The sequence below is a fragment of the Bos taurus genome, chromosome 9 (assembly GCF_002263795.3).
Source record: "Bos taurus isolate L1 Dominette 01449 registration number 42190680 breed Hereford chromosome 9, ARS-UCD2.0, whole genome shotgun sequence".
Lineage (NCBI taxonomy): Eukaryota > Metazoa > Chordata > Mammalia > Artiodactyla > Bovidae > Bos > Bos taurus.
Window position 1 is genome coordinate 60,513,751 of NC_037336.1, and position 26,049 is coordinate 60,539,799.

Genomic DNA, 26,049 nt, shown 5'->3' on the forward strand with positions numbered 1-26,049 from the left:
CCTGGCCACGTGTGTGAGGGTTCCATGGAGTAGCAGCCATCAGAGGCGCCTAGGAGGACTGTTAGGGCCCCCTCCCCAGTCACAGCCGGTGGGTGGCTCCCTCTTCCACCTCAGAGGAGCGCCACCTGGTGTCGGTCTGTGGGCTGTGATCCTATATTTGATACTTTCAGTGGTTGTGGAACCAAGGCCGGTTTATGCTGGAGTACACAGTGACATACTGATTGTAGCAGCACTTTTTTCCATCCCTTTGAGACAAACACACATCCCTTTATTAGACTTGTCTTACTTGTTCACTGACACACTGTCCTGTGTTAGGGATGAAGAGAGCTCTGGTCATGACACGGGTGATCTAGAAAGAAACAGAATGACACCACCTTTGTAAAGCCCTTCCTTGAGCTTCATTTATCTTACAGGAATTTGTTAAGATATCCAAGTGGAATGATGTCAGCTTCTGGTCTATTAAGCAGTCTGTGGAAAAGACACACAGGTAATTCATCTTTTAAAACAGGGGGTGGCCAAAACTCAGAATTTTTGAATGATAGACAGCATGACTACATTGTTACAAAGGCCTGACTTGTGCTACCTTAAATCTGCTAAAAAAAACACTAGACTGTTCTGGCTGCACAGCACGACCCCTCCCACCCAAAGTAGTCTCACTGCTGGAGGAACTGATGTGTCTGGAGGCAGAGTGGTCTGTGTGCTGCTGAAGGTCGAGTCCTCTGCCACCCGCTCACCTTCAGCCAAGTGATCCCACCATTCCTGGCTTCAGTTGAGATTAGAATACCTGCCATGCTTTTTCCTTTAAAAAAACCCAAAAAGTTATGAGTTTCTAGGACACTCGTTGTATACCAGAGGTACAAGTTATTAAGTTACCTGTGTATGCATTATGTCATTTACATATTTCCTCACTTTTCCATTTTTACTTTTCCCTGCCCTTATCTCCCATTACCTGGGGGCCAGAACCCTCTTTAAATTCATGAAGAAATTTGAAGCTGTCCTGAGCGAACCCTGCCGGTCATCCCTGGCGGAGGGGGATGAGGAGGAGCAGCCGGACTCTTTGCCAAGGCCGACAGGTGCCGCCGCGAGTAAGGAGTCCCCCATTCAGAGACTGAACAGGGTACTGAGGGAGACCCTGTTAGCCCGGCCAGCAGCTGTGCAGGTATTAGCTCGCGGGATGGTGTTTGCTTCTTCCTGAGCTGGTCGGACGGGGTCTGTGCTTTCTGTGGGAGACGTGCCTTCAGAGCTAGGTGAGGGAATGCCTTTGAAATCTTCCTCTTTGGGCTGGCGGTGTGGTGTTTGTCTTTCTGACCCTGCTGCCTAGTAAGGCAAAAAGTGTTAATCCTCATGCTGGAAGCTTAACATGGGCTTGTGTACAAAACCGATGTACTTATCTGTGAACAGTTCACTTACCCGTAAGCAAAGATTTAAAGCATCAGCTTAGGAATAGGGCATGGAAGCTGCCTTTGGGATCCCACGTGACGAGGCTGCTGCACACACCAGGAGTGACTATGTGTAGTGACGTGCTGCTTAAAGTGGTTGCTGATGACCATGGTGTGGAAATGTGTGAACTGCCATCACGGCCAGTTTCAAGTACCAAGACTTAAGAACTGGCTTACCAAATTCCTGAAAATGGAAACAGTTATCAAGACCTTGAGTGAGCAGGTCTGTGACAGGAGGGTGTCCCTGTTGCAGAGTCACTGGGTGTGGGGAGCACTTGTGATGGCTTTTGCCATCATGTTGTGCTTTCCACGCTGGGTCTAGAGAGTTAGCAATGCAATTCTTCAAGCTGTGTTAAATATTTTAATAGTTCAGAAAGCTAGTAGAAATTGAGCGTCCAGCTATGATATGGCTGCACACAAATGATATGGCTGCCAAATTTATCTTCTTTTGATTGTATTCATCACCTCACCACTCATAATGCTAATCAAATTTTTTTGTTATTGAGTTAAGAATTTCAGGATTCCTCAGGAAAAAAAAGTAGTAAAACCGTGGCCCTGACAGACAAAAGCTTTTCCCTTTGCCTAGTTTCCTTTCATCTGCTGCCTTCCCTAGTATCTGGATCCTGGTATTTGAAGTGTCAGGAATTAGAGGGTGATGGGAGACAGTGGCTGAAGTAGGATTTGGTGGTCAGGTTAGCCCTGCCTGTGTGTCTGCGAAGCATAGCGTTGCACATTATCTCAGAGGCAGCAGTTACGCTGCCCAGTCCTGCCTTCAGGGAGCAGGACGGCCTCTCATGACAAGCGCAGAAGGCAGTGCTGGGAGCAGTGGGGTCAGGGGCTTCCCTGACGGGGACCTCGCACACCAGCTCCATACTCTGCTAAGCACCTGAGGCACGTGCTGTTTTACCTTTGGTAATGTTTTATTTATTCTTGTGAGACTTCAGAGATGGGGCAAGGGGAGCTTCCTGTTGCTGAGCCGGGTATGTGGAGGGCATGACATTTAATTCAGCACCCGTGTGGGGATGTATCATGACTGTTGTGCTCTATCTCACAGGGTGCTGTTCCAGAGCAGTGTCTGGGCGCCCCTCTCCCCTCGGAGGGGGCCCTTCTGCGTCGCTTGCCGAAACTCCTGAAACGCATGAGGAAGATGTGCCTAACGCTCATCCAGGGAAGCCCCCTGCCCTGCCTCGTGGAGGGCCTCGACCAGTTCACTGGTGGGTGCATGCCCAGACTGAGGAGGCTTGCTTTCTGAAGTATCCCCGGTGGCCCAGGAAGGCTGGGATTAATTGTGTCCTAGTAGTGTAGAGCAGGTAATTGAAGAAGCAAGTGGGTTATAAACCAGCCAAAACCCAGACACAGTCAGCTGAGACCCTACACATGGTCATCATGGTTTTCGTCTTGTCCTCCTCTCGTGCAGACCAGAGCGGTGTTAGCCATTCTCTACAGCAGCCTTGTCCACATCGGCTCTTCCTGGTCAGGGACGTGAGTGAAGGGTTTCCTAGAGTCTGGATGCCGTCACCACCTCTCAGAATGTTGTCTCTCTTGAGTTAAAGGAGAAGAAAAGTTCATCCACAGTCCCTTTCTTTTTCCTTGCACTTCGGAGAGCCATAGCAATCTTGTCTCCCTGGTTGTTCTTACTCTGCAGTGTATCAGCAACTTAAGGGGAGCCAGAACTTAATAGACTGTTTGGGCCCTTGGCAGCCTTTCACCACTTCCTCCACCTCTACCCAGCCCCAGCGAGTGTGGGGTCACAGTCAAGCTGGTCCTTCTCCAGTAAGGCTGCAGTCTGACCTCAGGAATATATTTAAAAAGAAAAAAAAAACTTGTTAGTGGGACTTGCCTGGCAGTCCAGTGTTTAAGGCTCTGTGCTCCCAATGCAGGGGACCCAGATTCGATCCCTGATCAGGGAACTAGATCCCACATACTGCAATTAAGACCTGGCACAGCCAGATAAATAAAGTAAAAACCAACTTGTTAGAGTAATAGCCTAATATCCATTTTTCAAGATAACCTGCCTGCCTGTGCCTAATGATGGGGGTGAATGGCCTACAGATCCCAGGTGCGCCCTTTGGGAGACGCACAGCGACCTCTCCTGCCGGCTGTGTTGGCTGTGTGCAGTGTGTGGGCTCTCACCTGACGGGCTAGACCGCCTGCGTTCATCTGCTCAGGCTGCCTTAGCAAAGTACAGCTGACCGCTGGGGGCGTCGCCCCTTCACAAGCTGGGAAATCCAGGTGTCACTTAGAGTCGGTCATCTGTGTCCATGGTTCCACATCCGCAAATTCATTCAACTCAGGCTCGCGTAAGCCCTGAGGCATTTACTATTGAAAAAAAAAAACTCGCATATAAGTGGACCCACACAGTTCAAACCCATGTTGTTCAAGGGGCAGCTGTGCCATGTCTTAGTTGGTTTAAATAATAGAAATTGATTTTCTCACACTTCTGGCGACTGAAAGTCCAAGATTAGAATGTCAGCAGGGTTGGTTTTTTTCTGAGGCTCTCTCCTTGTAGATGCCTTTTCTGTGTCCCTGTCTCCTCTATTAAGGTTGCCAGCCATATTAGATTAGAGTCCACATACAAGGCTTCATGGGCTCCTTAAAGGCCCCATCTCTAAACACAGTCGTATTCTGAGGTCCTGGGAGATTAGGACTTCGGCATGGACTTGGCAGGACATGACACTACCTGTGGCAGATTGGCAGCACCTTCGTGTTCTCGGTTCCTGTGGCTACTCAGGAAGGCAGAGAAAGAATCTGGGCATTGGAGTCAGTTCAGCCAGGGTTCAAGTCCTGGCTTCAAGTCTGCTGTGTAGCTGAATGGCCTTTGGAAAATGACTAGACTTTCTGAGCCTCTTAGAGTGGCTACAAAGAAGTTCTGGAGCTGTACAGGTTAAAAGAATGTTTTCGAAGCACATGGTACAGCATAGAAGCTAGTTCATATTGTAGTTATGGGAAGTTCATTCAAGTGTTTTAAAGTTCCTAGTGTAAATCATGGCACATGATCCATGTTCAATAAGTGTTTTTTGCTTGACTGATTATAAAACCCCTGGATAAAAAGATTAGCTACTTTTATTTGGGTTGTTTGTTGTCAAGATAGATTGTTTCCGATTTTTCTCTTGTCATGCGTGTCATCAGTTGTTATTGAGAATTTACCAGTGCTGAGGGCTGTTAGATATAAAGATGAATGACACTTGGTGTTTGTTTCCAAAATGTCCTTGGTCTTGGGTAATCTGAGTATATTAAGAATTCCTGGGGATTTCCATGTTTCTCCCTTGTCTTCCCTGCAGGCGACGTAATCTCCTTTATGAGTGAGCTTCAGAGCTTAAAGGTGGACCCCTCCGCAGAGAAGGAGAAGCAGCGGTCGGAAGCCAAGCACATTCTCATGCAGAAGCAGCGAGCTTTAGCAGACCTCTTTAAACACCTGACAAAAACTGGTACAGTTTTCACTGAAAACTCAGTGGAGTATACTCATCTGCTTTTAGGAAGCAAAATAACACGGCTGATTCGGGGAAACTTTGTAGAGACAGTTGCGATAGTGCGAAACATAAGGTGGGAAGCAAGGTTTGGAAATGCCATTCGGAGAGTTGCAGTTGCACGTACGAAAATCCTGTGATGAACCATTTATGACTCCCAGAGAGTTTCACAGTTTTGCAATGAGGTTTCTCAGAAACCATGCGTTTTATTTTCATCGCCAGTTGTTGTACCGCACATACCCTTCCAGCGTTGCATAGAGAGCAGTGCTTCTCGAAGTAACTCGTATATGAACTACCTGGGGAATCTTGCTGAAGTGCAGAAGCAGATTCTGTTTCACTCAGTGTGGGGCAGGGCCTGAGAGTCCTGGGCGATGCTGTTCCCCAGGACATGACTTTGATTAGCGGTGGCATTGCTAATCCATTCTCTTCAGAGTTTCTTTATTTAAAAACATGCTGTTTATTTCCTAGGTTTGTCATATCGCAAAGGTCTTTCCTGGGCCCGTACAAAAAACCCTCAAGAAATGCTCCATCTTCACCCGTTGGATCTCCAGAGCGCGTTGTCTATAGTCAGCAGCACTCAGGGGGCTGATTCTAGGTTAGTGTTTTTAATTATAAATGGAGCACGGCAGCTAAGCCTCCATGGCCTCGTTTGCCAGAGTAGGGGTAGCAGTACTTCTGGCCCAGTGTTGCCATTAGGATAACATTTTAAAAAGTGCCGGCTCAGGACTGGCAGGTGGTGAGCACCTAGTAAGTGTTAATTTTCTTTTTTAAAAAACTTCCCTCTCCTTCTGCCCTTTTAAAAGGTAAGGAATGAATGTAAAACATTGGAAGGTTGGGCTCTGTTGGGAGCCTGGTGGGGTGAGGAAGACAAGGGACCACTTTGAGCATTTAAAGCAAGTGTTAGTAACTGTTGATTTTCTTCTTTTCATTTCTCTTTCCTCCTCGTGTTCATCTCTCCCATTATTTTTTTGGCCCTTTGATTTTTCCTGAGGTCTGCTCACTTGATTTGAAGGTACAGATGAAAATCTGTAAGAGAATGGTCACATTTTTAGGTGTGCCATATACACAAACCTCTTCTAAGGTCTCATGTTACTGTCACATCCTTTGTGTAAAGGACTGATGAGTACTTGATTCAATGGGTCCTCACAGAAGTAAATCTGATCAGACTCTTGGTTTCTGGTTGTGGCTGAATGGACCAGTTTCTGACTCCTCAGGATCTGGGGTGGAGATAACGGTTTTAATTAATTACGTCATGTTGATTTCTTCTCCAGGTTGCTTACAGAAATCTCGTCTTCATGGGAGGGCTGCCAGAAGTACTTCTATCGCTCTCTTGCACGACACGTCAGGCTTATTGCGGTCCTGGCGGCTCCAGCCAAGGTAGGATGATAGAGCCTTGGGATTGCAGGACCTGGGGACTCCTGTTCATCCAGGGCAGCGTCCTCAGACCTGGTCACATGATCACAGCCCATCACTGGAGGTGACTGAGCTTTTTGCAGTTATCAACCTGAGAATGTAATGTAATCAATGTAATTTTGTGCTTAACCAGAAAGCATTTGATAACAAGTTCTGTTACTCACCGTTTGTTAGCAGGTCCAAATCCTTAAGAAAAATTATGGAAGAAAAACTTCAAATTGAGAATGCCACCCTCAGATTCCCCACCCCACTCCCCCCACCCCCTGGTAAATTGAGAAAACATCACTGATACCCAGTTTTGGTGTTAAACTAGTTCCTGCTCATGGAACATCCGTGGTCTGTGGAAGCATACTTGGAGAAGCCCTGCTCCCAGAGGTGGACGGATGTGTGGCCTCTAGAGGGCAGCACACCCAGCTTGCCCCCTACAGGGCTCCTCCAGGAGTGCAGGAACAGTGGCGTCTGCACCATGCTGCCCCTCAGCACACTCTCCTCTCTCCCTGCCAGGAGGTGGGCGCGGGCCACGTGGAGCGGTGTAAAGGGTTCTCGGCGCATCTGATGAAGGTGCTCATCCGACAGCGGCGCTCCCTGACTGTGCTGACTGAGCAGTGGATCCTCCTCAGGTATTGCTGACTGGCCGCGTTTCTCGGAATGAATCAGGGAGAATTGTGTGCGGCTCACAGTTGCTGCATGAGCTGCTCCCAGTTATAATGTGAGGTCTGAGGCCCAAAGAGGCAGATGGGGTTGCCTTGGCTCGGCCCCTTACTTTTGATGGTAACACTTCTGCCCCCTGGTGTTGGCAGCACCTCCGGGGGATGAGTTGAAGGCGGAGTCAGACGGGAAAAATGGTCACAGCTAAACCACACCTCGTCTGGAGTGAGGGAGTTCGTGGTTGGCAGTCCATGTGGGCTGAGGGACAGAGTTGCATTCACGGCATTGGGGCATCCCAGTCTTGGCACAGATCAGATGTAAATCGACTTGAGTTTGTTAGGCTTTTTGGATCACAGAGTTGCAGTTTGCTGAACTATACACAGATGCTCCCCAATGGAAATAAATATTTAAAAAGATGACGGCTAGGAAGCCTGTCATCACCTGCTGAGTGGATCCTTGGCTGAGAGATCATATTCTAGACTGTAGTCACTTCAGCTATTTTGTCCCTGCTCACAAGAGTTTATATAGCAAAGTATACAACATTTACTAGATTTTTTATTTTAGAAAATAGTGGCTGAAGTCACTGTGTTGCTGTGACTGTGTTAGGTATGAGAGGCCTGTCAGTGGCAGACGATAAGCAGTGAGTTCCCATTCTGCTACTCTGAAGGGTGTGTTTAAACACAAAAGGCTGTGTTTAAGTACTTTGGAAGGCATATGATCAGACCTTTTACTCCTCTGGGGGAGCATCTCTTCTTGATTATGTGGAAGAGCCCATACTTCATCCAGAAATCAGTGAATTTACTGTTAACAGATGGCTCGGTGACACAGTTGAAGGTGCCATGTGTTTTTCCCCTGGGTTTGTTTCTCTGCGCAGGAACCTCCTCAGTTGTGTGCAAGAGATGGACGGCAGGCTGACAGGGCCGCCCGTCTACCCCGTGGCCTTCCCTCCTCAGGATGGGGTGCAGCAGTGGACAGAGAGGCTACAGCACCTGGCTATGCAGACCCAAGTCCTGCTAGAGCAGCTCTCCTGGCTCCTCCAGTGCTGCCCGGCTGTTGGGCCTGCTCCTGGACACGCCCCCTACCTGGAAGACCCGGAGCGCCTCCAGGGGCTGCTTTCCCCAGCAGCGCGGGACCTAATCCCATCAGACCTGACCTTCCCGTCCCCAGCTCCAGAAACGCAGCTGCCCTCTGGTTGCCTGATGCGGAAACAGGACCCACGTTGGCAACAGTCAACTGTGAGATTAACAGAGATGCTGAAAACCGTTAAAACTGTGAAAGCTGATGTCGACAGAATTAGGCAGCAGTCTTGCGAGGCTCTCTTTCATTCTTGGTGAGTGTGCTCTCTGCTCTGCCTCTGTGTGGGCGCATGGTCACGGTTTAGTGAGGGAAGGAAAGGGTTGTGCTTCAGTCCTCAGTTTTCCAATGACCTGCATAGTGCTTTGTGGTGTATGTCCAGCTGTAAGTCTCTAGATACCCTGAGTTTTAGTGGTTGGAGGGAGGGAACGGTGGGTGTGGATGGGTGGCAGCGCCTTGCTTTCAACATTGTGGCATTTTTGTTGTTGCAGGAAAGATTTTGAAGTTTGCTCTTCTGGGCTGAGTTGCCTATCCAAGGTGTCAGCTCATTTGCAAGGCCTAGAGTCCTTGTTCATTCTTCCAGGGGTTGAGGGTGAGCAAACAGACCCACAAATGGCTTTAGTTGAGAGCATGGAATATGTAAGAAGAGAGATCAATAAAGCCACAGATGACTTCACTACCTGGAAGACACATCTGCTCACCCCAGGCAACCAAGAAGGTGAGGACTGCTTTTCAGTAAGGGAGTAAAAGCCCAGTGTAGGAACGCTGTCTTATAGATTTAAGTCCACATTGTCCTAAAGAAACATTGTTTTGTTCTAGATGTATCTGTTCAGGGTTCTAAGGCTAGAAAGTGTGGTTGGAGCCCATAGCTCTTTTATATATATATATATATAAATTATCTTTGGTTGTGTTGGGTCTTCCATCTGCGCAGGCTTTTCTCTAGTTGCAGTGAGTGGGCGCTGCTCTTCATTGCCACGTGTGGGCTTCTCACTGTGGTGACTTCTCTTGATGGGAGCACATGCTCTAGGGCAGGTGGACTTCAGTAGTTGTGGCACGTGGGCTCAGTAGCTGGGGCTAGGCTCTAGAGCACAGGCTCAGTAGTTGTGGAGCACGGACTTAGTTGCTCCATAGCATGTGGGATCTTCCTGGACCAGGGATTGAACCCATGTCTCCTGCATTGGCAGGCAGACTCTTCACCACTGAGCCACCCGGGAAGCCCAAGCACATAGCTCTTAACTTTTGTTTGAGCACCTTGCCTCTGGGTTGCCATCACATTACTTACTTTATAGCACATGAGTAGGGAGAGGCTCACTGGCTATTCCAGAAAGTTCTCTCTTCGGCTGGAAAGCTGGCAGTTCCTATTTGGATTAAGTTGGTATTTATACACTCCATCTTAACTGTTTTCATATTTTTGGCATTCTTGCAGCAAAATTGTTTTAATACAAGGAAATGACCTTGTAGGTTTATCTATGCCAGGGATGTGTCTCATTCTTTATACCCAGCACAGCTTGACAGTGACTCAGCCTTAGCAGGTGCTTAGCTGGTGGCTGTTTGTTAAAATAACAAATGAGGATTGTTAGTAATTTCCAGAGGCACTGAAACCAATGATTGAGTTTTAAAAATTTGTTCTGCACCATGTTATTTTACTAGGAAACCAAATGCTGGATGAAGGGTTTGTAGAGGATTTTTCAGAGCAAACGGAAACCGCCATCCGGGCCATCCTTTGTGCCATTCAGAATTTAGCAGAAAGAAACAGTAAAAAAACAGAGGAGAGCACTGACCAGGCAAGACCCCAAGAAGAAGATGGTATGTCTAGAACCAGGAAAATACTAGTTTCTTACTTGATTTTTTCATTTGATGATCTGTTTTAAATATCAGGATAAATGTTGGAATAATTATTGGATGAATGGAGAGGAGGAGAGTTTATTCTGTTATTCACCATGTTGTTCTTTTCTGTGAATGAAAGAGACTGCAGGCTTCGAGAGCCTGCAGTTAGGACACCTCACAAAACTCCTGGAGGAGGACTTCTGGGCCGACGTGAGCACGTTGCATGTGCAGAGAATCATTTCTGCTGTCTCTGAGCTGGTGGAGAGGCTGAAATCATCCGGCGAGGATGGTACAGCAGCCAAGCACACGGTAACCAGCGGATCCTTACGAGCTTCTCACTGTCCACGTGGGCTGAGCAGAAGCAGACGGGGTTTCACCTCACTCCACATAGTGTTCCCAAAGCAGGCCTCCTTGGCAGAATCACTAAGAATTTGATCTCTTTGTGCGTGTAGATCTCACTGACAGACTTTGGAAAACTTAGCACTTGCTTGCTAAGGATTACAATTGTCAGTGCAAAAATGATGGCAGTCTAGAGTACCTAGGATTGACGTACCTAGAATTCTTTCATATCCTAGTCACATACTCCTGGGTGTTTGATGTTAATGGTGGATGTTACCACCATAACTAAGGATTACTGGCCGTATCATGCAAACCCCCTTTCCCTTCAGTAAGCCAGGAGAGGATGACATTGTCATCTCCCTAAGTCCAGAGAAACAACTTACTTTATAGAACCTGCGTGTTATTCTGTTGCATTGCTTCCAGTGCGAACTTTGAATCCCAGCAGAATTTGTTTATAAACATACTTTTTGCTAAACAACCTTATTAACTAAATGTTAACAAGTGACTTAAGTCACTAAGAATTTGAAGTGTAGTGTTGTGAGAGTTTGTGTGAACGAGGAGGAAATCCCAGTGAGCACGCGTGGTGTACCTGTGTGTAATTAAAATGCCTGGTTACCCAGAGTAACCTGGTGTGAGCAGGCCTTTCGATCTGTTTTGCCCCAGTTCTTCACCCAGTCCTGCTGCTTGTTGGTGCGCCTGGTGCCCGTGCTGTCCAGGTACTCTGACCTCGTCCTCTTCTTCCTGACCATGTCTTTGGCGACTCACCGTAGCACTGCAAAGCTGCTCTCTGTGCTTGCCCAGATCTTTACAGAGCTTGCCCAGAAGGTAAGGACTGTTTACATGGAGCAGCAGGTACCCAAATATTCCATACCCATCAGTGTTTGGTTTGATGGGCTTTTATTCTGGACCTTCACAAATAGCAGGAGGTGATTTGCCCTCCCTGTGAATTTCTTATGGCTTTGTTTATTCCCCTTTTACTAAGCTTGTTTCTACTAAAGTCTTGGTTTAGTTTCTAGTAAAATCAGGTCTCTACTTTAGTTTCTAGTAAAATCAGGTCCCTCACAGGGGGAGTTCCCTAGACTACAGAGTCCGCCTAAAGGCTGTTGCTTTCTGTTCATACCCTTTTCTCTCTGTCTCCAATTTGAAGTCTTCTGATAACTCTGAGCTAGACCTGTAGGGTAAATGAATCCTTGATGCTATTAAGCCCTGGTGGCTCAGAGGGTAGAGTCTGCCTGCAGTGTGGGAGATCTGAGTTTGATCTCTGGGTCAGGAAGATCCCCTAGAGAAGAAAATGGCAACCCACTCCAGTATTCTTGCCTGGAAAATCCCATGGACAGAGGAGCCTGGCAGGCTACAGTCCATAGGGTTGCAAAGAGTCAACAACTGAGCAACTTCACTTTAATGCTATTAAGTTGTAAGTCATTTATATTTATTCATGAAATGGTAATGGGGTTCTTAAGGTTAAGCGAGGTGGGCATCTTTAATAGGGAAGTCATTCCTTCATTCAGCCATGATCCCAGTACTGTGAAAAGCATCGATACTGTAGAGACTGTAGACCCTACCCTTGGAATTCAGGAGCAGCAGACAGATCTAACAGACTCAGCATGGCATGGTAAGGCCAGTCACAGGGGTATCTGGTTCCAAGATTCAGAGTGAGTGAGTCACTTAGCCTCAGTTTCCTTATGTGTAAAATGAGACTTGCATTTTTGTGAGAACCACCTTCAACTAAGTATATAGTTGTGTTTTTTTTTTTCTTTTAATATCCCTAATATTTTTAAGATCTTTCCTGAATCTAAATATGGTACAGGTGAGATGCACTTAAAGAAGATAGGAATTTACAAACTGAAGGTGAGGTTTAGGCTTCTTGTAAACAGTCACAAGTTCTTAGTTTTGAGTATCTAAAATACTACAAAGGGATTAAAAAAAAAAAATGGGGAGGCAAGCCCTTGTGTCTAGAGGATAAGTGTGTACCTTTATTGAGATCTGCCCCCTCTCTCTGATGGGCACTGAGCCAGTCTCACATCCCATCACTTCTGGAGGGAACACTGCATGCAGAAGACAGGCAGGACAGTATGCTGAGGGTGCCCCGAGACTTGGGTTGGCTATGATTGTCCACTTGACCATTGCTGTTGTCTGACAGGTTCTAGAATGACTGGCCTGTCAGACCTGTGTGTGTTTACGGACGGGGTTGTGAGGGTAGCAGTGGTTCTGATAAAAGCAGAGTGCTTCGAGCTTAGCGTCTGTCTCAGCTGCAGCAGTAATGTGCCCTGCGGAAGGACATCTGAATCTCCCTCCTTTTATGACTTACTCTGCATGCGTCTAAACATATTTCTTTAAAATAGTGTGAGAAAGTGTTAGGTGCTCAGTTTTGTCTGATGCTGTGTGATCCCATGGACTAGCCCACCAGGCTCCTCTCTCCATAGGATTCTCCAGGCAAGAATACTGGAGTACGTAGCCATTTACCTCACTATTTTAACAAAAATGTATTTTTCAGTCACCTTTCTAAGAATACATGTCCTGAAAGTGAGTTTGCCTTTCCCTTAATTTTTTAAGTCTCTGTACTGTATTCCTGTTCTCTCTGAGGAGTGCTGAGAGAACTTGAAAATAGATTAGATACAGTGCTAAGATAATAGATCTAGGTTGTGAGTAAAGCACTTAATCCATAGAAAGCTGTTTCTGTGTAACTCAGTCACAGTCAGTGTTTGTTGCTCTTGGATCTTGGTCTTGTTGTCAGCTTATTCATAGGACATTCTCATCCTCAGATTGACAAATATCTTGATAGCTTATACTTTTCTCTGGTAGAATTTCTGATTGAGAGCCATTATTTTCTTCTATTTCTTTTTCTAGTCAATTTCATCCCACACACTAGTATTTGATACTTATTTTTAGGCTACCTTCTGACATGAAATAGAGTTTTGTTAACTCTTCACAAGTGTTGCTATATCTCTAGACCATGCCATAGGGTTGCCAAGTGCCTTGGCAGCAGACAGCCCAGGCTGAGAGTGTCAGGTTACCTCAAGGGCGGGGGTGCTTTTTTAAAATTTTTTTGGCGTTATAATTACTTCCCAGCGGTAAAGAACTAGCGGTTCTTAAAAATGCTAGTGGTAAAGAACCTGCCTGCCAGTGCAGGTAGATGTAAGAGACTCAGGTTCGATCCCTGGGTTGGGAAAATCCCCTGGAGGAGGGCATAGCAACCTACTCCAGTATTCGTGCCTGGAGAATCCCATGGACAGAGGAGCCTGGTGGGCTGTGGTCCTTAGGATTGCAAAGAATCAGACTGCAAAGAGTCAGACAGGACTGAAGCAACTTAGCCACACACACACGCACGCACTGTGACTTGATTTGAGGAACATCACAGAAAATTTTCCTTAATGAAAGAAAATGAAATCTCTCACTTACAGCATCTGCTTTCAAGTTGCTGTACCTCAAGGGTACATGTCTTCTCTCTTTCCTCTCTGGCTTACTAATTTGGGAAGTAGATAAAGAAGGACAAAACCCTTTTGGGATTTAGACACCGAGAGGGTTTACTCTCCCTCCCCACCCCTGGTGATTTGCTCCTTAAACACCATCCTAGTATATACCTCATTCAAATTTTTCTATTAGCAGAATGACAGATTACTACATACCAGAGGCTTTCACAGTCAAAACCTCGTATATTAAATCTGACGTCAAGCTTTGAAACGGCATAATAACTTAGCACCAAAGAAGAAAAGAATGTCAAAAAGTCTCCTGTCCTTCCACCAGATATAAAATACTGAGCTTGATAAGAATTTATCATTTATGTAGGGTATTTTTTCCTGTAGCTGAACGGGGAATCACTTCTTTATTGCATTTGTATGTAACGTTCACTCTTTATTTTCAAGGGATTTTGCCTGCCCAAAGAGTTTATGGAAGATTCAGCGGGAGAAGGGGCGACTGAATTCCATGACTACGAGGGAGGAGGGATTGGAGAAGGCGAGGGCATGAAGGATGTGAGTGATCAGATAGAAAATGAAGAACAGGTATGTTTTCATGGCCATGAAATATGTAAATTGGATGCAGAAGCATACACTCCTTTTCCAGTATTTAAATTACACATATAAATGTTTTTGCTATTAGGTTAATGGTTTTCAGACTGATTTAGGTACCTTAAGAATACTGGAGTTTAGGGAGTGGCTATAAATTAAAAGCTTGAAGACAATAGAAAGGATATATTTTTTTTTTTTTTAGTTCTACCAGGTTATTGCTACCAACCCATGACCCTCCACCCTCATGCACACATGCTCAGTCATGTAACCCCATGGACTGCAGCCTGCCAGGCTCCTCTGTCCATGGACTTTTCCAGGCAAGAATACTGGAGTGGGTTGCCATTTCCTTCTCCAGGGAATAGAAAGGATATTTTGTAGCTCAGTCATTGGTTGTACCTACAATTTGGGAAGGAAATAGTTTTAAAATTTTTTATTTTAAATGGGAACATTTTTGCTGATTTTCTAGAGAACACTTTTGGTAGTAGTTCATTTAAGGACCAAGAGTTTGGCTATTTTAAGTAATGACTACATTAAACAATAGTGCCAGTGTTTGTTATTAATAGGTTTTATTGTTGTATGTCTTTGACATGTTCAGATTTTAAATATCTATATCCTTTTTTAGTTGGAATCAAGAATGCTTTTGAAATGTTTAGATGCTTTGGACTAAGATTCGTGTATTACTTTTTAAAATTCAATCTGATTTGGATTTTTTTTTAAATATTCTTTTTGTCATTTAGTCATTAGATTAATCAACTGTGACTTGAAGAAAGAACAAGTAGTGGAATTTCATTTTATCATCTCTATTCTAAATGTAAATTAGTCCACAAATTTCTATTTAAGGTATGGTCATACCTATTAAAAATAGAGGAACAAACCGATCCAGACTTCCTCTCTTTATTTGAAGGGAAAATTGGAAAGATATAAAGAAACCAAAAGAATAATGCTCGCATTTATGTGGTTGAGCTCTAATGTACAGTGTGTGTGTCTGTGTCTGTGTGTGTGTATTGGCCTTTCTGTATTTCTCAAATTTAACTTAATTAGCATTAGCACCCAGTACTTTGTTAATGAGGAAAAAAATAAAGTAAAAGAAACCTAATAGAAAAGTACAAATCCACTGCAAAAAAACATTATTAAGTGGGATAAAAAAACTTTCAGAAGAATTTGGCAGTGTCTAATAAATTTTAAACTCTTTGTGTTCTTTGATCTAGGAATTCCATGTTTTCTCACAGAAATCTCATAAGACCCCCAAGATAAATATGTGTACAAGGGAGTGTATTTATATTAAAATGTTTATTACAGCATTATTTACACTGGTGAAAATTGTGAAAGAATCCATATATTCATCAGGAAGGAATTATTTTTAAATGATACTATTTATGCAGAGCAATACTATAAATAAACATAATGAGATAAGTTTTTAAGTATCAACATGGAAATATATCTAGGACATATTTTTTTAACTTTGAAAAAACAGATTGCACAACAGTTTGTAAAGAATGATCCCTTTCTTGTTTAAAAAAATGCTGGAGGCAGGTATTGATACATACTGTATATATTATATTTCTAAGTGTCTGTTGATGTACTTATAGATAAAATGATGTGCTGGAACATCACTAGTGGTAATTTCTTTGGTAATTTTGGAGGATGGGGGTGCCAGGGAAACATACTCTTTCTGTTTGGCTTAGAAATTTTTATATGAGATTGTATTACTTTTGTATCTTAAAAAGGACTTTTAAAATTCAACCATAATGGAAGAGATAGCAATCTGAATCTTTTCCCCAAGATATAATATAGATTGTGTAGGAATATGTAGTCTAAGGAAAAGTGAAGAAAATTGCATTTACTGGGGGAGGGATAAATTAAGAGTTTGGGATTAACAGATACACACTACTATATATAAAACAGAGAAGCAGCAAGGACCTACTGTATAACACAGGTAACTGTATTTAATACCTTGTAATAACTTATAATAGAAAATGATCTGAGGAAGTGTGAATGTATCTGAATCACTTTGCAATACATCTGAACCTAACATAACATTGTAAATCAACTGTACTTCAAATAAAAAGATAAAAAAGAAAGTAGTAGAGGGGGAAATCTACATCACAGTTGGGTAATGCCTATGAGAGATCAAAGTGACAAGATAGATACTAAATTTATATGCAGTATAGTAAGTGAAATTTTTTTTATCCTACATACAGAATACATAAACTTTTTAAATATGTCTGGATTTTTTAAAAAGTTCACATGAAAGAAACCTCAATAAAAATCTATATTCTCTAACAACGAATGCAAAATAACTAGAAATTAGTTAACAGAAATATTAAAGCAAGTCACAAATCATGTGCATTTTCTCTGTTGGTTCTTTTTTCTCTCCCCAGAGAAAATTTTATACCATTGACCTTGGCACTTATATATTTATATTCTATTTAGAGCTGAATAAACATTAGTAACAGTATGTTCATTTATGTTATTTAATGCTTTTTTATTTAGGCAGAAGATACATTTCAGAAGGGTCAAGAAAAGGATAAAGAAGATCCTGACTCAAAATCAGACATTAAGGGCGAGGATAATGCCATTGAGATGTCAGAAGACTTTGATGGGAAAATGCATGATGGGGAACTGGAAGAACAAGGTTTGAGATTATCTGCCATTTCATTCTTGCTTTTGAAAAGTGGCTATTTTCTCCAGGAAACCACATGTTCCCAATAAGTAGCCTAGTATATACTCTTGGAGCAAGTTGGTTACTCTGCATGACTGCAGTGGAAGCATCAGCATATGCTGTACGTATGCGAGTGTGTCAGGAGTCTCTAGTTCCTTGTGGAGATTCTGCTCTGAGTACACTGAGACACTGCCTCTGATGTTCCGGCTGCTCCATGTGCCAGATGAGTGACCTGTGGTGTCCTCTAGGGAGAGCGAGGAGATGCACCCTCACCGAGCTTGGCTTGCAGCTCACGTTGAATTGTTCTAGAGAGGCTTTTTTTTTTTTTTTTAATATATATGTATTTTTTTCTAATTGCAAAATCAGTAGACATTTGTTGTAGATGATTTGGAATAAAAATGCAGAAACCAAATCAATACCATTGTACCTGTCACCCAGATCACTTAATTTTGGAGTATTTCCATTTATTGCATATATATTCACACACACACACAGAGACCATGAATGTTTCTACAGTCTGCTTTTTTCATTTAACTTATGAGTATTACATGTCATTGAAAATTACTTGATAATGATTTCTTTTTTTTTTAATAATAATTTCTTACAGCACATTATCATCTGTCATGTTATTACCATAATTCAACTGTTGCCCTAAATTTCTATCCAAAGCTTAATTTGAAATACAGTGTGTTATTTTAAGTGAATACCTTACAGAAATGATAGCTAACCTCAGAGTAGAAGAAGGTATGCATGCCTAAGTAAGTGTAAGACTATAACCTTTGTCAAAGCAGACCTTGATCAAAGACAAAGGAAAGAAAAGTCTGGTTATTTGAGCAAGGATAGAAAATTGTGGTTAATTGATCGAGACACATGATTTGAGATGTTAGACAGAATCATTGGCAGAGAACAGGTTGGAGATGGGGAAGAACCTTGGAGGTATTGTAGACCACCCTTGACCATTTCCCAGGTAAGAAACCAAAACCCAGTGAGGTTGCTGGGACCCATAATGAACTCTCCCAGCACCAGAATGAGACATCCTGACAGCTGTTCTACCACCCTCCTTACAGTCCTTTACCATCACACATCCCAGACCTCCTTTCTTCTAGTCTGCAGACACAGTAGGAGTGCTTCAGGACACCTAAAAGCATCTGCCTGTAGGGCGTTCTGTAGAATTGCAGCACATCCCAAGTAGGATCCTGGCCGGGTCCCTGCCTCTCCCACACACACAGGAACAGATTAGTCTGGGGATCTGCCGAACTGAGCTGAGTGCCTTCCCTTTCAGAAGAGGATGATGAAAAATCAGATAGTGAGACTGGAGACCTAGATAAACAGATGGGCGATCTGAATGGTGAGGAAGCTGACAAACTAGATGAGCGGCTTTGGGGTGATGATGACGATGAAGAAGATGAGGAGGAAGACAGTAAGACTGAAGAAACAGGACCAGGAATGGACGAGGTAAGAAGAAGATTCCCCCATCACTTTGTCCCCACGATGAGAGGGGCAGTCATCCTACCCACTACCGCTTCCTGTCATTCATTGCTCTTTCTTTTATGTCTTGGTTTTTCTTCCGTCTCTATTTTTCTGTTTTTTTCCTGCTGTCTAGATTTTTTATTATATTCAGGGCTCAAAGAGTAGCCTGACCTGAGGCATCCCTTGTGTTACGGAGGAGGGAAATTGGAGCACTCGTTGTAGATGCTATATCTCATTCTGCCAGTGGTCACCACACTTGCCCAGCCCTGAGCTTAGGGGACCCCAGGGCTGGGTGTGATGCATCCCACAGCTCAGACACCCCTCCCTGCCCTGCTGTCACTGCTGCCACCTGGGCTGTCCTGCCTGTTCCCTCCAGGATGATAGGTGTGCCCCGTCAGCTGGATGGTTCCATGGGATTGGCCCAGCACATGTCTGGGAGCCGCGTTAGACAGTAAAGTGAAAGCAGTGTTTTAGATTGAGAGTGATGATGATGTGTTTTTTCTTCCTCTGATATTTAGGAAGATTCTGAGCTTGTAGCTAAAGATGACAACTTAGATGCTGGCAAGTCAAACAGAGAGAAAACCCGGCAAGATAAGAAGGAGGAAAAGGAAGAAGCAGAAGCTGATGATGATGGACGAGGCCAAGACAAAATTAATGAACAAATAGATGAGGTAATGAGGATTCAAAACCCACCTGCTCTTCTCACTCAAGGCCAAGGCCACTGCAATGCACAGCTCCCAGGGTGTCTCAGGACGTATTTTTTCCTACTTATCATTTGTTTTCCCACTGCCTCATAAAGGAATGTGTCATAGAGCCTCTTAACTGAACATAAAATATCTAACCACTGGTTACCGATGAGATGAGCTTTGTTCTGTTGGGACTCCTGGTATAGTTCAGAAACTAAAACCCACAGTCCTTTTGTATATTTCTTCCATAAACTTCCATGTCCTCTTTGAAATAGGTAACACAGCACCTCCTATCTATGGAGAATGTGCACAAAAAGTGAAACATGACATTCCAACAAGAAAACTGTAAAAATATTGGTAAAATTCTAATGTGTGCTGGTAATTTTAGACCAGCGACATTGTATTCTCTCAGCATAAGGACAGTTGACCCTTGGGGACACTGACCACCTGCAAGGCTGGAAATCTGTGTGTAACTTTATAGTTGGCCCTCTGCACCCATGGACTCTGCAGCCTCAGGTCCTTAACAGCCACAAGTCTCTGTGGTACCATAGCACATATTTATTGAAAAAAATCCACATAAGTGGTCTGAATAAGTGGACCTGTACCATTCAAACCTGTGTTGTTCAAGAGTCAGCTGAGTTTAGAGCTAGTTATGTGTGAATGTTGTTCTTTTTAAAAGTTTACTTTTATTTTTCCTGATCTCTGTTGCCCAAAGAGGGAATATGATGAGAACGAGGTGGATCCTTACCATGGCAACGAGGAAAAGCTGCCCGAACCTGAGGCCTTGGACCTTCCAGATGACTTGAACTTAGACAGTGAAGACAAGGATGGTGATGGGGACACTGACCATGAAGATGGAGAAGGTGTGTCTTTTAAAACATAAAGGGCCTGTTGAAAGTCACTGCAAATGAGCAATAACCGATTCCTTTTCAGGCCAGCGTCATGGCCAGCTCATTATCATGTCTGATCAGTGTAATTCCAGCTTGATAAGATCACTTGCTTTTTCTTTGTTGCGTTTCTCCTCCAAGTAGACCTGAAGCCTGTAGCCGGCAGGTCTTCGTCACTCCAGTCATCTCCCGTCCCGTATTTCTCTGCCTCTGTGTCCAGATGGTGCTGTCACACGCGGTTCTACCTCCTTCCTGGTTCACCGTGGGCCCCTCTCGTGGACTGGTATAAACACTGTGCAGTCCAGGTAGAGTCAGGCCTCTTGCAGAGCCCGGTTACTAGCTTTCTGGTGAAAGTTTTGTTTGTTTTTAATTAATTATTTTTGACTGTACCATGCAGCTTGCTGATCTTAGTTCCCTGGCTAGGAATTGAACCTGGGCAGCTGCAGTGAACTGGGCCCTCTCTCATGGACTGGTATAAACACTGTGCAGTCCAGGTAGAGTCAGGCCTGTTGCAGAGCCCGGTTACTAGCTTTCTGGTGAAAGTTTTGTTTGTTTTAATTAATTATTTTTGACTGTACCATGCAGCTTGCTGATCTTAGTTCCCTGGCCAGGAATTGAACCTGGGCAGCTGCAGTGAAAGCGCCAAGTCCTAACCACTGGACTGCCAGGGAATTGCCTCCTAGGAAAGTTATTGATTGTTGTGCTTATATTGTGTGTTTAGGCTGAAATATGAAATCATAATGGGAAGTGAAATTGAATAATCCCAAGAGAACTCACTTGGCACAACAGGAACCCAGTGCGTCTGTCCCCCACTGTTCCCTCTGAGTGTGACTCCCTTGGGGAGTGCTTCCTGGTGTCAGGAGGTGGTGTAGGTGATGCTGCTGTGACGGAGACCCTGTCATGATGGGTCACCAGACAGGAAGGTAGCAACAGCCTCACTCAGCTTCTTAGTGAGGCAGTTACATATTTAGAAAGCTATTTAAAACACCATATTAGAACAAAAAGAGCAAATTACAAAAGAATAAATGAGAGGTACTATTTATGTGAAAATTTGCTGAAAGAAATAGTACTATATATTGTTTATGGATGCATCAACACAGAAATAATTTACGGTAACTTCAGGTTATGAGCTCTGAGGAAGGAGGAAGAGCAGAGGCATCCAGAACCCTGACAGTTGTGTCCAGAACTATTTTATTCCTTAAATACAAGTGACAGATATGATACACTTGTTGGCAAAATATTAACATCTCTTAAATCCAGGAGGTGAGTATATGGCTCTCATAAACGTAAAATGCCTTTTTCACATTTAAGGTATTTGATAACCTGTGCTTAGAACATTCTTCACCCAGTGAATCTCTAGTTCTCCTTTTTAAGCATAGTATAAGCTGTTGCTTCTAAGGCACTTTTCATTACCTTATAATACTGGAAGCTTATTTCAACCTTAAATTCAACAGTCAAGCAAGCATAAAATTAAAGTTCACTGAGAATTGAATAAGCTATTTTGCCCTAGAAAAATATCCAGGCTCATTTTAAGCTACTATGTATATAAACTAAGAAGCAATTATTGTGAACAAGTTATCTTTATACAGTTCTTTTCCATTTACAGTTACTGCAAAATACTGGCTATGTTCCCTGTGTTGTATAATACATCCTTGAGCCTATCTTACATCACCAGTCTGTACCTAACACCTCCTGCTCCTGTGTTACCCCTCCCCTCCACACAGTGATAACCACTAGTTTTTCTGAGTCTGAAGAATAAATTATTTTAAGGAATTATCTACTAACAAAGTAATTGATTTCTGAAGTATCCAAATTACAGAAAAGCTCTTTTAAACAAAACTTGTTCAAACAGGATTGTTCCCATTTGAATATATGTTGTATTTTCTGTGTATGGTAAGGAATGATGTCCATTAGTTATTCCTAATGATAACTGAAAATTAGACTAGCATTTCCTGTCTGTTCTAAAATATTCCTGTTGTGGTGGTGGCTTTTTGGATTTTTAATGGATATCCAAACAGTTGTATGCAATATATAAGTATAGTGAAGAGCAGATGTAGCTAAATTCTTCTGTGAAGGGTTGGTCAGATAATAAACACATCAGTCTTTGCCAGTCATAAGCTGCAACAGAGTCACAGATCCTCAATTCTGCTCTTGTAGTGTGAAGTCAGCCATAGGTAATACAAAACGGATGGAGTATATTGTTCACATTGGTGAACAATTGGATGCAGCGGTGTTCCGCTGTAACTACTCACAGAAATATGTAGATGGCCAGATTTGGGCCACGGACCATAGTTTGCCAACTTCTGGTTTGAGAATAATAAAAAGATGCTTGTGTAACTATATCTCATCGTAAAAAATCATATTGTTTAGTTTTTAAATTCTGCATTCTTTCTTTTGTTTAATCTGTCCAGAAGAGAATCCTTTGGAAATTAAAGAACAACCAAAGGATACTGAAGAAGCAGGTCATGAAGCTGAGGACATAAATGAAGAGACTGAGGCTGATCAGGATGAAGGTCAGGCTCAACCCCAGCCTGAGGGAGGCCACAGTGAAGATGACAAGGGGGAGGAGGGCGAGGAAGAGATGGATACCGGAGCTGACGACGGAGACCAGGATGCTGCCGAGCACCCTGAAGAGGACACAGAGGAGGCTCCGCTGTCCTCGGAGGACAAGGACAAAGACACCAGTGAGGAAAGCCCAGAAAAGGACACACCTCTTGACCAAGGTCTCCAGCCTCAGGTATCACGGCGGATCTGCCTTGTCCTCTATTCAAAGTGATAATGATGAGAAGAGTACCATCTTCTCACTAGACTCTGTCTTAGGATGCTTTCCCATGAGCAGGTGACAGCGCCAAGCAGTTTTTGGTTTGTGGCTGATCCCCTCCCTGTAGGCTCCTCTCAGTGAGGAGAGGGGCCCTCACTTCATCTTCTCCCCTCAGAGCATTTAATGCTATTTGATTTCCTTGCAGACGCAGGAAAAAGAAGAAGGGGAGAGCTCTGACATGGAGGAGCCGGTGCCAGAGCCCACGGAGAGGAAAGAGCACGAGTCCTGTGGGCAGACGGGCTTGGAGAGCGTGCAGAGCGAGCAGGCTGTGGAGCTGGCTGGGGCCGCACCCGAGAAGGAGCAGGGCAGGGAGGTGAGGGCCTCGTCTCCACCAGCCGCCTCTTGGGAGGGCCTCCTCTTCCTGTGTGAAACCACGTTCTGTTCAGCAGCAGTGATTGCTGTGTAATGTTTTTTTGTTGTTGACATCTAAAACTCCAGCTCCCATTCTTTAAGAAAATGGTCATACACCTATATTTATATGGAACAAACCCCAGAATATTTTTACACACTGTATTTAAGTGATGTGCTTAATGAGAAAAAATTACTAGAGTGTAGTCCTCTGTGGGAGAATCAAGTTCAAATTCTGTTTTCGAAGCTCCTAAGCAAAGAAGGGTTGACTTGAGGTTTCATGCAGTGATATGGGTCTAACAGTGCATCCTTTTTCCTTACTGTTCACCAGGCTGCTAAACATTTTAATTTGAAAAGCAAAACACTTCTTCATTCCTTGATGTGGGGTGATGTGTCTTTTGTAGCGGCAGTTGGGGCGTTGGTAGTCTGGAGGGAGCCTTGGAAGTCAGGGGGCCTGCTGCTCAGTGGCGTCTCTGGACGACTCCCTTGGTCTCTGAACCCCCATTTTCTCAGCAGTAATTACAACTGTTTATACCTCTCTTACCCTTCTTTTTTTTTTTTCTCTCTCTTACCCTTCTAACCCATTTTCTCAGCACCCGTTCATGAGGTGCTGAGCATTTCATTACTCTGGTAGATCTTCACAGTGGCCCTATAAAATAAATGGTATTGTTCTTTCTATGTTCTCCATTTTGTATCTGAGTTAAATAAGCCCCCGTAAAGTTAAATGACGGTCTCAAGGGTACCCAGCTAGTTGATGACGAAGCTTCATTTCTGATCGAGGTCTGTCCTGCTTTCAGAGTGAGCCATTACCTCCTGTAGACAACAAAGTCCCCCAGGAGGGTACCAGACAGGTCTAGGTGCTTCTGTTTCTGCCCACAGGCCAGACGTTAGTGACGGGTGAGCTCCAGAGCAGACAGGCAGGTGTGGTCACAGTCATCCCCTGGGCTCCAACAGGGATTGATTCCAAGACCCCCACAGATACCCAAATCCATGGCCGCTCAAGTCCCTTATGTAAACTGGTGTATTGCAGTGGGCCCTCCGTGTCCGCAGATTCAGAGGGCTGACTGCACGTGACTGAGGGGAATTGTACGCAGCACAGTCTGTAACCAAGTGCTTATTCCGCTTCCTGCCCCTCACTTTCTGTGGCTTGGATTTCACAGGAACACGGCAGTGGAGCTGCGGATGCAAACCAGGCAGAAGGCCACGAATCAAGCTTCATGGCGCGGATGGCCTCCCAGAAACACACCAGGAAGAACACACAGGTCTCTATCGCTCTTCAGCTAAACTTAGGTGAAGGCTGCGTGTAAGATAATGCTCCAGATACACTGGTTAAAAAAAAAAATTCCCAGCCTTTGCTGTCCCACCATGATGGCATCCTTGGTTAGCAGACCAGGACTACCGGGCTTCTTCCCTTTTTCTTGGTGGGGACAGACAAACGCATATCCTGATCCCGTGATGCTCTTGTTCTAGAGCCTAAGAACCAGGTGGTGTTGCCAAGCTACTGTCCATTCTCTTCTGTGTCTGGTTTCTTTAATTCTATTCAGTTCTGTCCTATCCTATTCTGATCCTGTTTTATTTAGCTGCAGCGTGTAGCGTGTGGGATCTTAGTTCCCTGACCAGGGATTAAACCTGGGCCCCAGCAATAAAAGTGATGAGTTCCAACTGCTGTAATGCTGGCAAATTCCCTATTTTCTGTTTTAAATAACAAGATTTTAAAAATGAGGTGCTATTTATGCACGTGACACAAAATCAGTCTATAGAAACCAATGCCCTAGAAAGCTTCCGTTTTATCCCTGTGCTCAAGCCACCCAAGGGGCTGTCCTCAGAGCATATTGGTACTACCAGTCTTGTCTTCTAAGAGATTTACTGCATATGTAGCATATGAATGGATGTTTGTGTGTGTGCACCTGTGTGTGAGAGAGTGTCTCTTTGCCTTTATTTCAGATATAAAAGTATATCATAGAGATTGCTCTGTATGTGTAGAGATCTTCCTATCAACAGCTGCATTGAATTCCACTCTTGTATGGCTGTACCTAATTTAATCAGCCCCCTGAGGATAAACGTTATTTTTATTCTTTTTGTATTACAAAGTTCTGATGAATTTCCTCATATTTCCCACAGAGTTTTAAGCGGAAACCTGGGCAGGCCGACAACGAACGCTCCCTGGGTGATCACAGTGAGCGTGTGCATAAGAGGCTGAGGACCATGGACACCGAGAGCCGTGCGGAGCAGGACCCGGCCCAGCCCCAGGCCCAGGCGGAGGACGCGGAAGCATTTGAGCACATCAAACAGGGCAGTGAGCCCTACGATGCACAGACCTACGGTACAGAGCTGGGGGCCCTCCCTCGCTCATCAAGCTCTGTGAGCGCCTATGCTGACTGTGTGTCTGCCAGGTGTTGTTACAAAGTCATCTTAAGAGGCAGGGGAAATGACCTTTCAAACAAGTTTCCTTTTAATAAGAACTGTGCAGATATACAATTTGGTTTTGAAATAAAGGTATCTGTAGCCAAGTGCAGGGTTTCAGTGTTCAGGGTTCTGGGTCTAGTGAAGCCTTTTAAATATTATTGGTGACAGTTGGCTATCCAAACCCAGCACTGGTCTCAGGGGTCTGAGTAGCAGACGTTTCTTCACTGTCACTCTGCAGTGGTTTAGAGCGTTAGTGACAAAGAAAACAAGATCTCAGTATAGGAAGTCAGTCATCACTCAGTCTCCCCTCCGAGCTCTCTGGGTGACTTTTCACTGTTTCGTTCCTAACGTAAGCTGGTATTGATAATATGACACAGAAAAGACTGCTGTCCTGTGGATTACTCTCTTCTCTTCCTGTCCCCACCTTTAAGAAAAATGAAGCGGAACCGACGATGACTGCCATACATGGGGCTTTTATGTTGTGCGTAGCACTGTTCTGAGCTTTGCAGCCTGATTCCTCTAGTAATCTCGAGCTAGGATGCCTCCATTTTATCA

At 44.1% G+C, this 26,049-nt stretch overlaps 1 protein-coding gene across 2 annotated transcripts in view; it reads left to right on the top strand.

Moving 5' to 3' along the window:
* Window positions 1–26,049, top strand: part of MDN1 (midasin AAA ATPase 1) — a 140,144-nt gene that overhangs the window by 103,485 nt on the left and 10,610 nt on the right. The window contains exons 72-92 of one of the 2 annotated variants that reach the window (XM_005210876.5): window positions 414–487; window positions 961–1,159; window positions 2,494–2,653; window positions 4,721–4,867; window positions 5,375–5,501; window positions 6,178–6,283; window positions 6,824–6,939; window positions 7,842–8,297; window positions 8,533–8,759; window positions 9,692–9,847; window positions 10,008–10,177; window positions 10,871–11,032; window positions 14,071–14,208; window positions 16,708–16,849; window positions 18,159–18,331; window positions 18,865–19,017; window positions 19,748–19,895; window positions 22,331–22,656; window positions 22,886–23,053; window positions 24,249–24,350; window positions 25,210–25,411. In XM_005210876.5, coding sequence (XP_005210933.2) covers window positions 414–487; window positions 961–1,159; window positions 2,494–2,653; window positions 4,721–4,867; window positions 5,375–5,501; window positions 6,178–6,283; window positions 6,824–6,939; window positions 7,842–8,297; window positions 8,533–8,759; window positions 9,692–9,847; window positions 10,008–10,177; window positions 10,871–11,032; window positions 14,071–14,208; window positions 16,708–16,849; window positions 18,159–18,331; window positions 18,865–19,017; window positions 19,748–19,895; window positions 22,331–22,656; window positions 22,886–23,053; window positions 24,249–24,350; window positions 25,210–25,411 — 3,652 coding nt within the window. The remainder of the gene's footprint in view (window positions 1–413; window positions 488–960; window positions 1,160–2,493; window positions 2,654–4,720; window positions 4,868–5,374; window positions 5,502–6,177; window positions 6,284–6,823; window positions 6,940–7,841; window positions 8,298–8,532; window positions 8,760–9,691; window positions 9,848–10,007; window positions 10,178–10,870; window positions 11,033–14,070; window positions 14,209–16,707; window positions 16,850–18,158; window positions 18,332–18,864; window positions 19,018–19,747; window positions 19,896–22,330; window positions 22,657–22,885; window positions 23,054–24,248; window positions 24,351–25,209; window positions 25,412–26,049) is intronic. The other variant, NM_001206168.3, reaches the window with a different exon arrangement.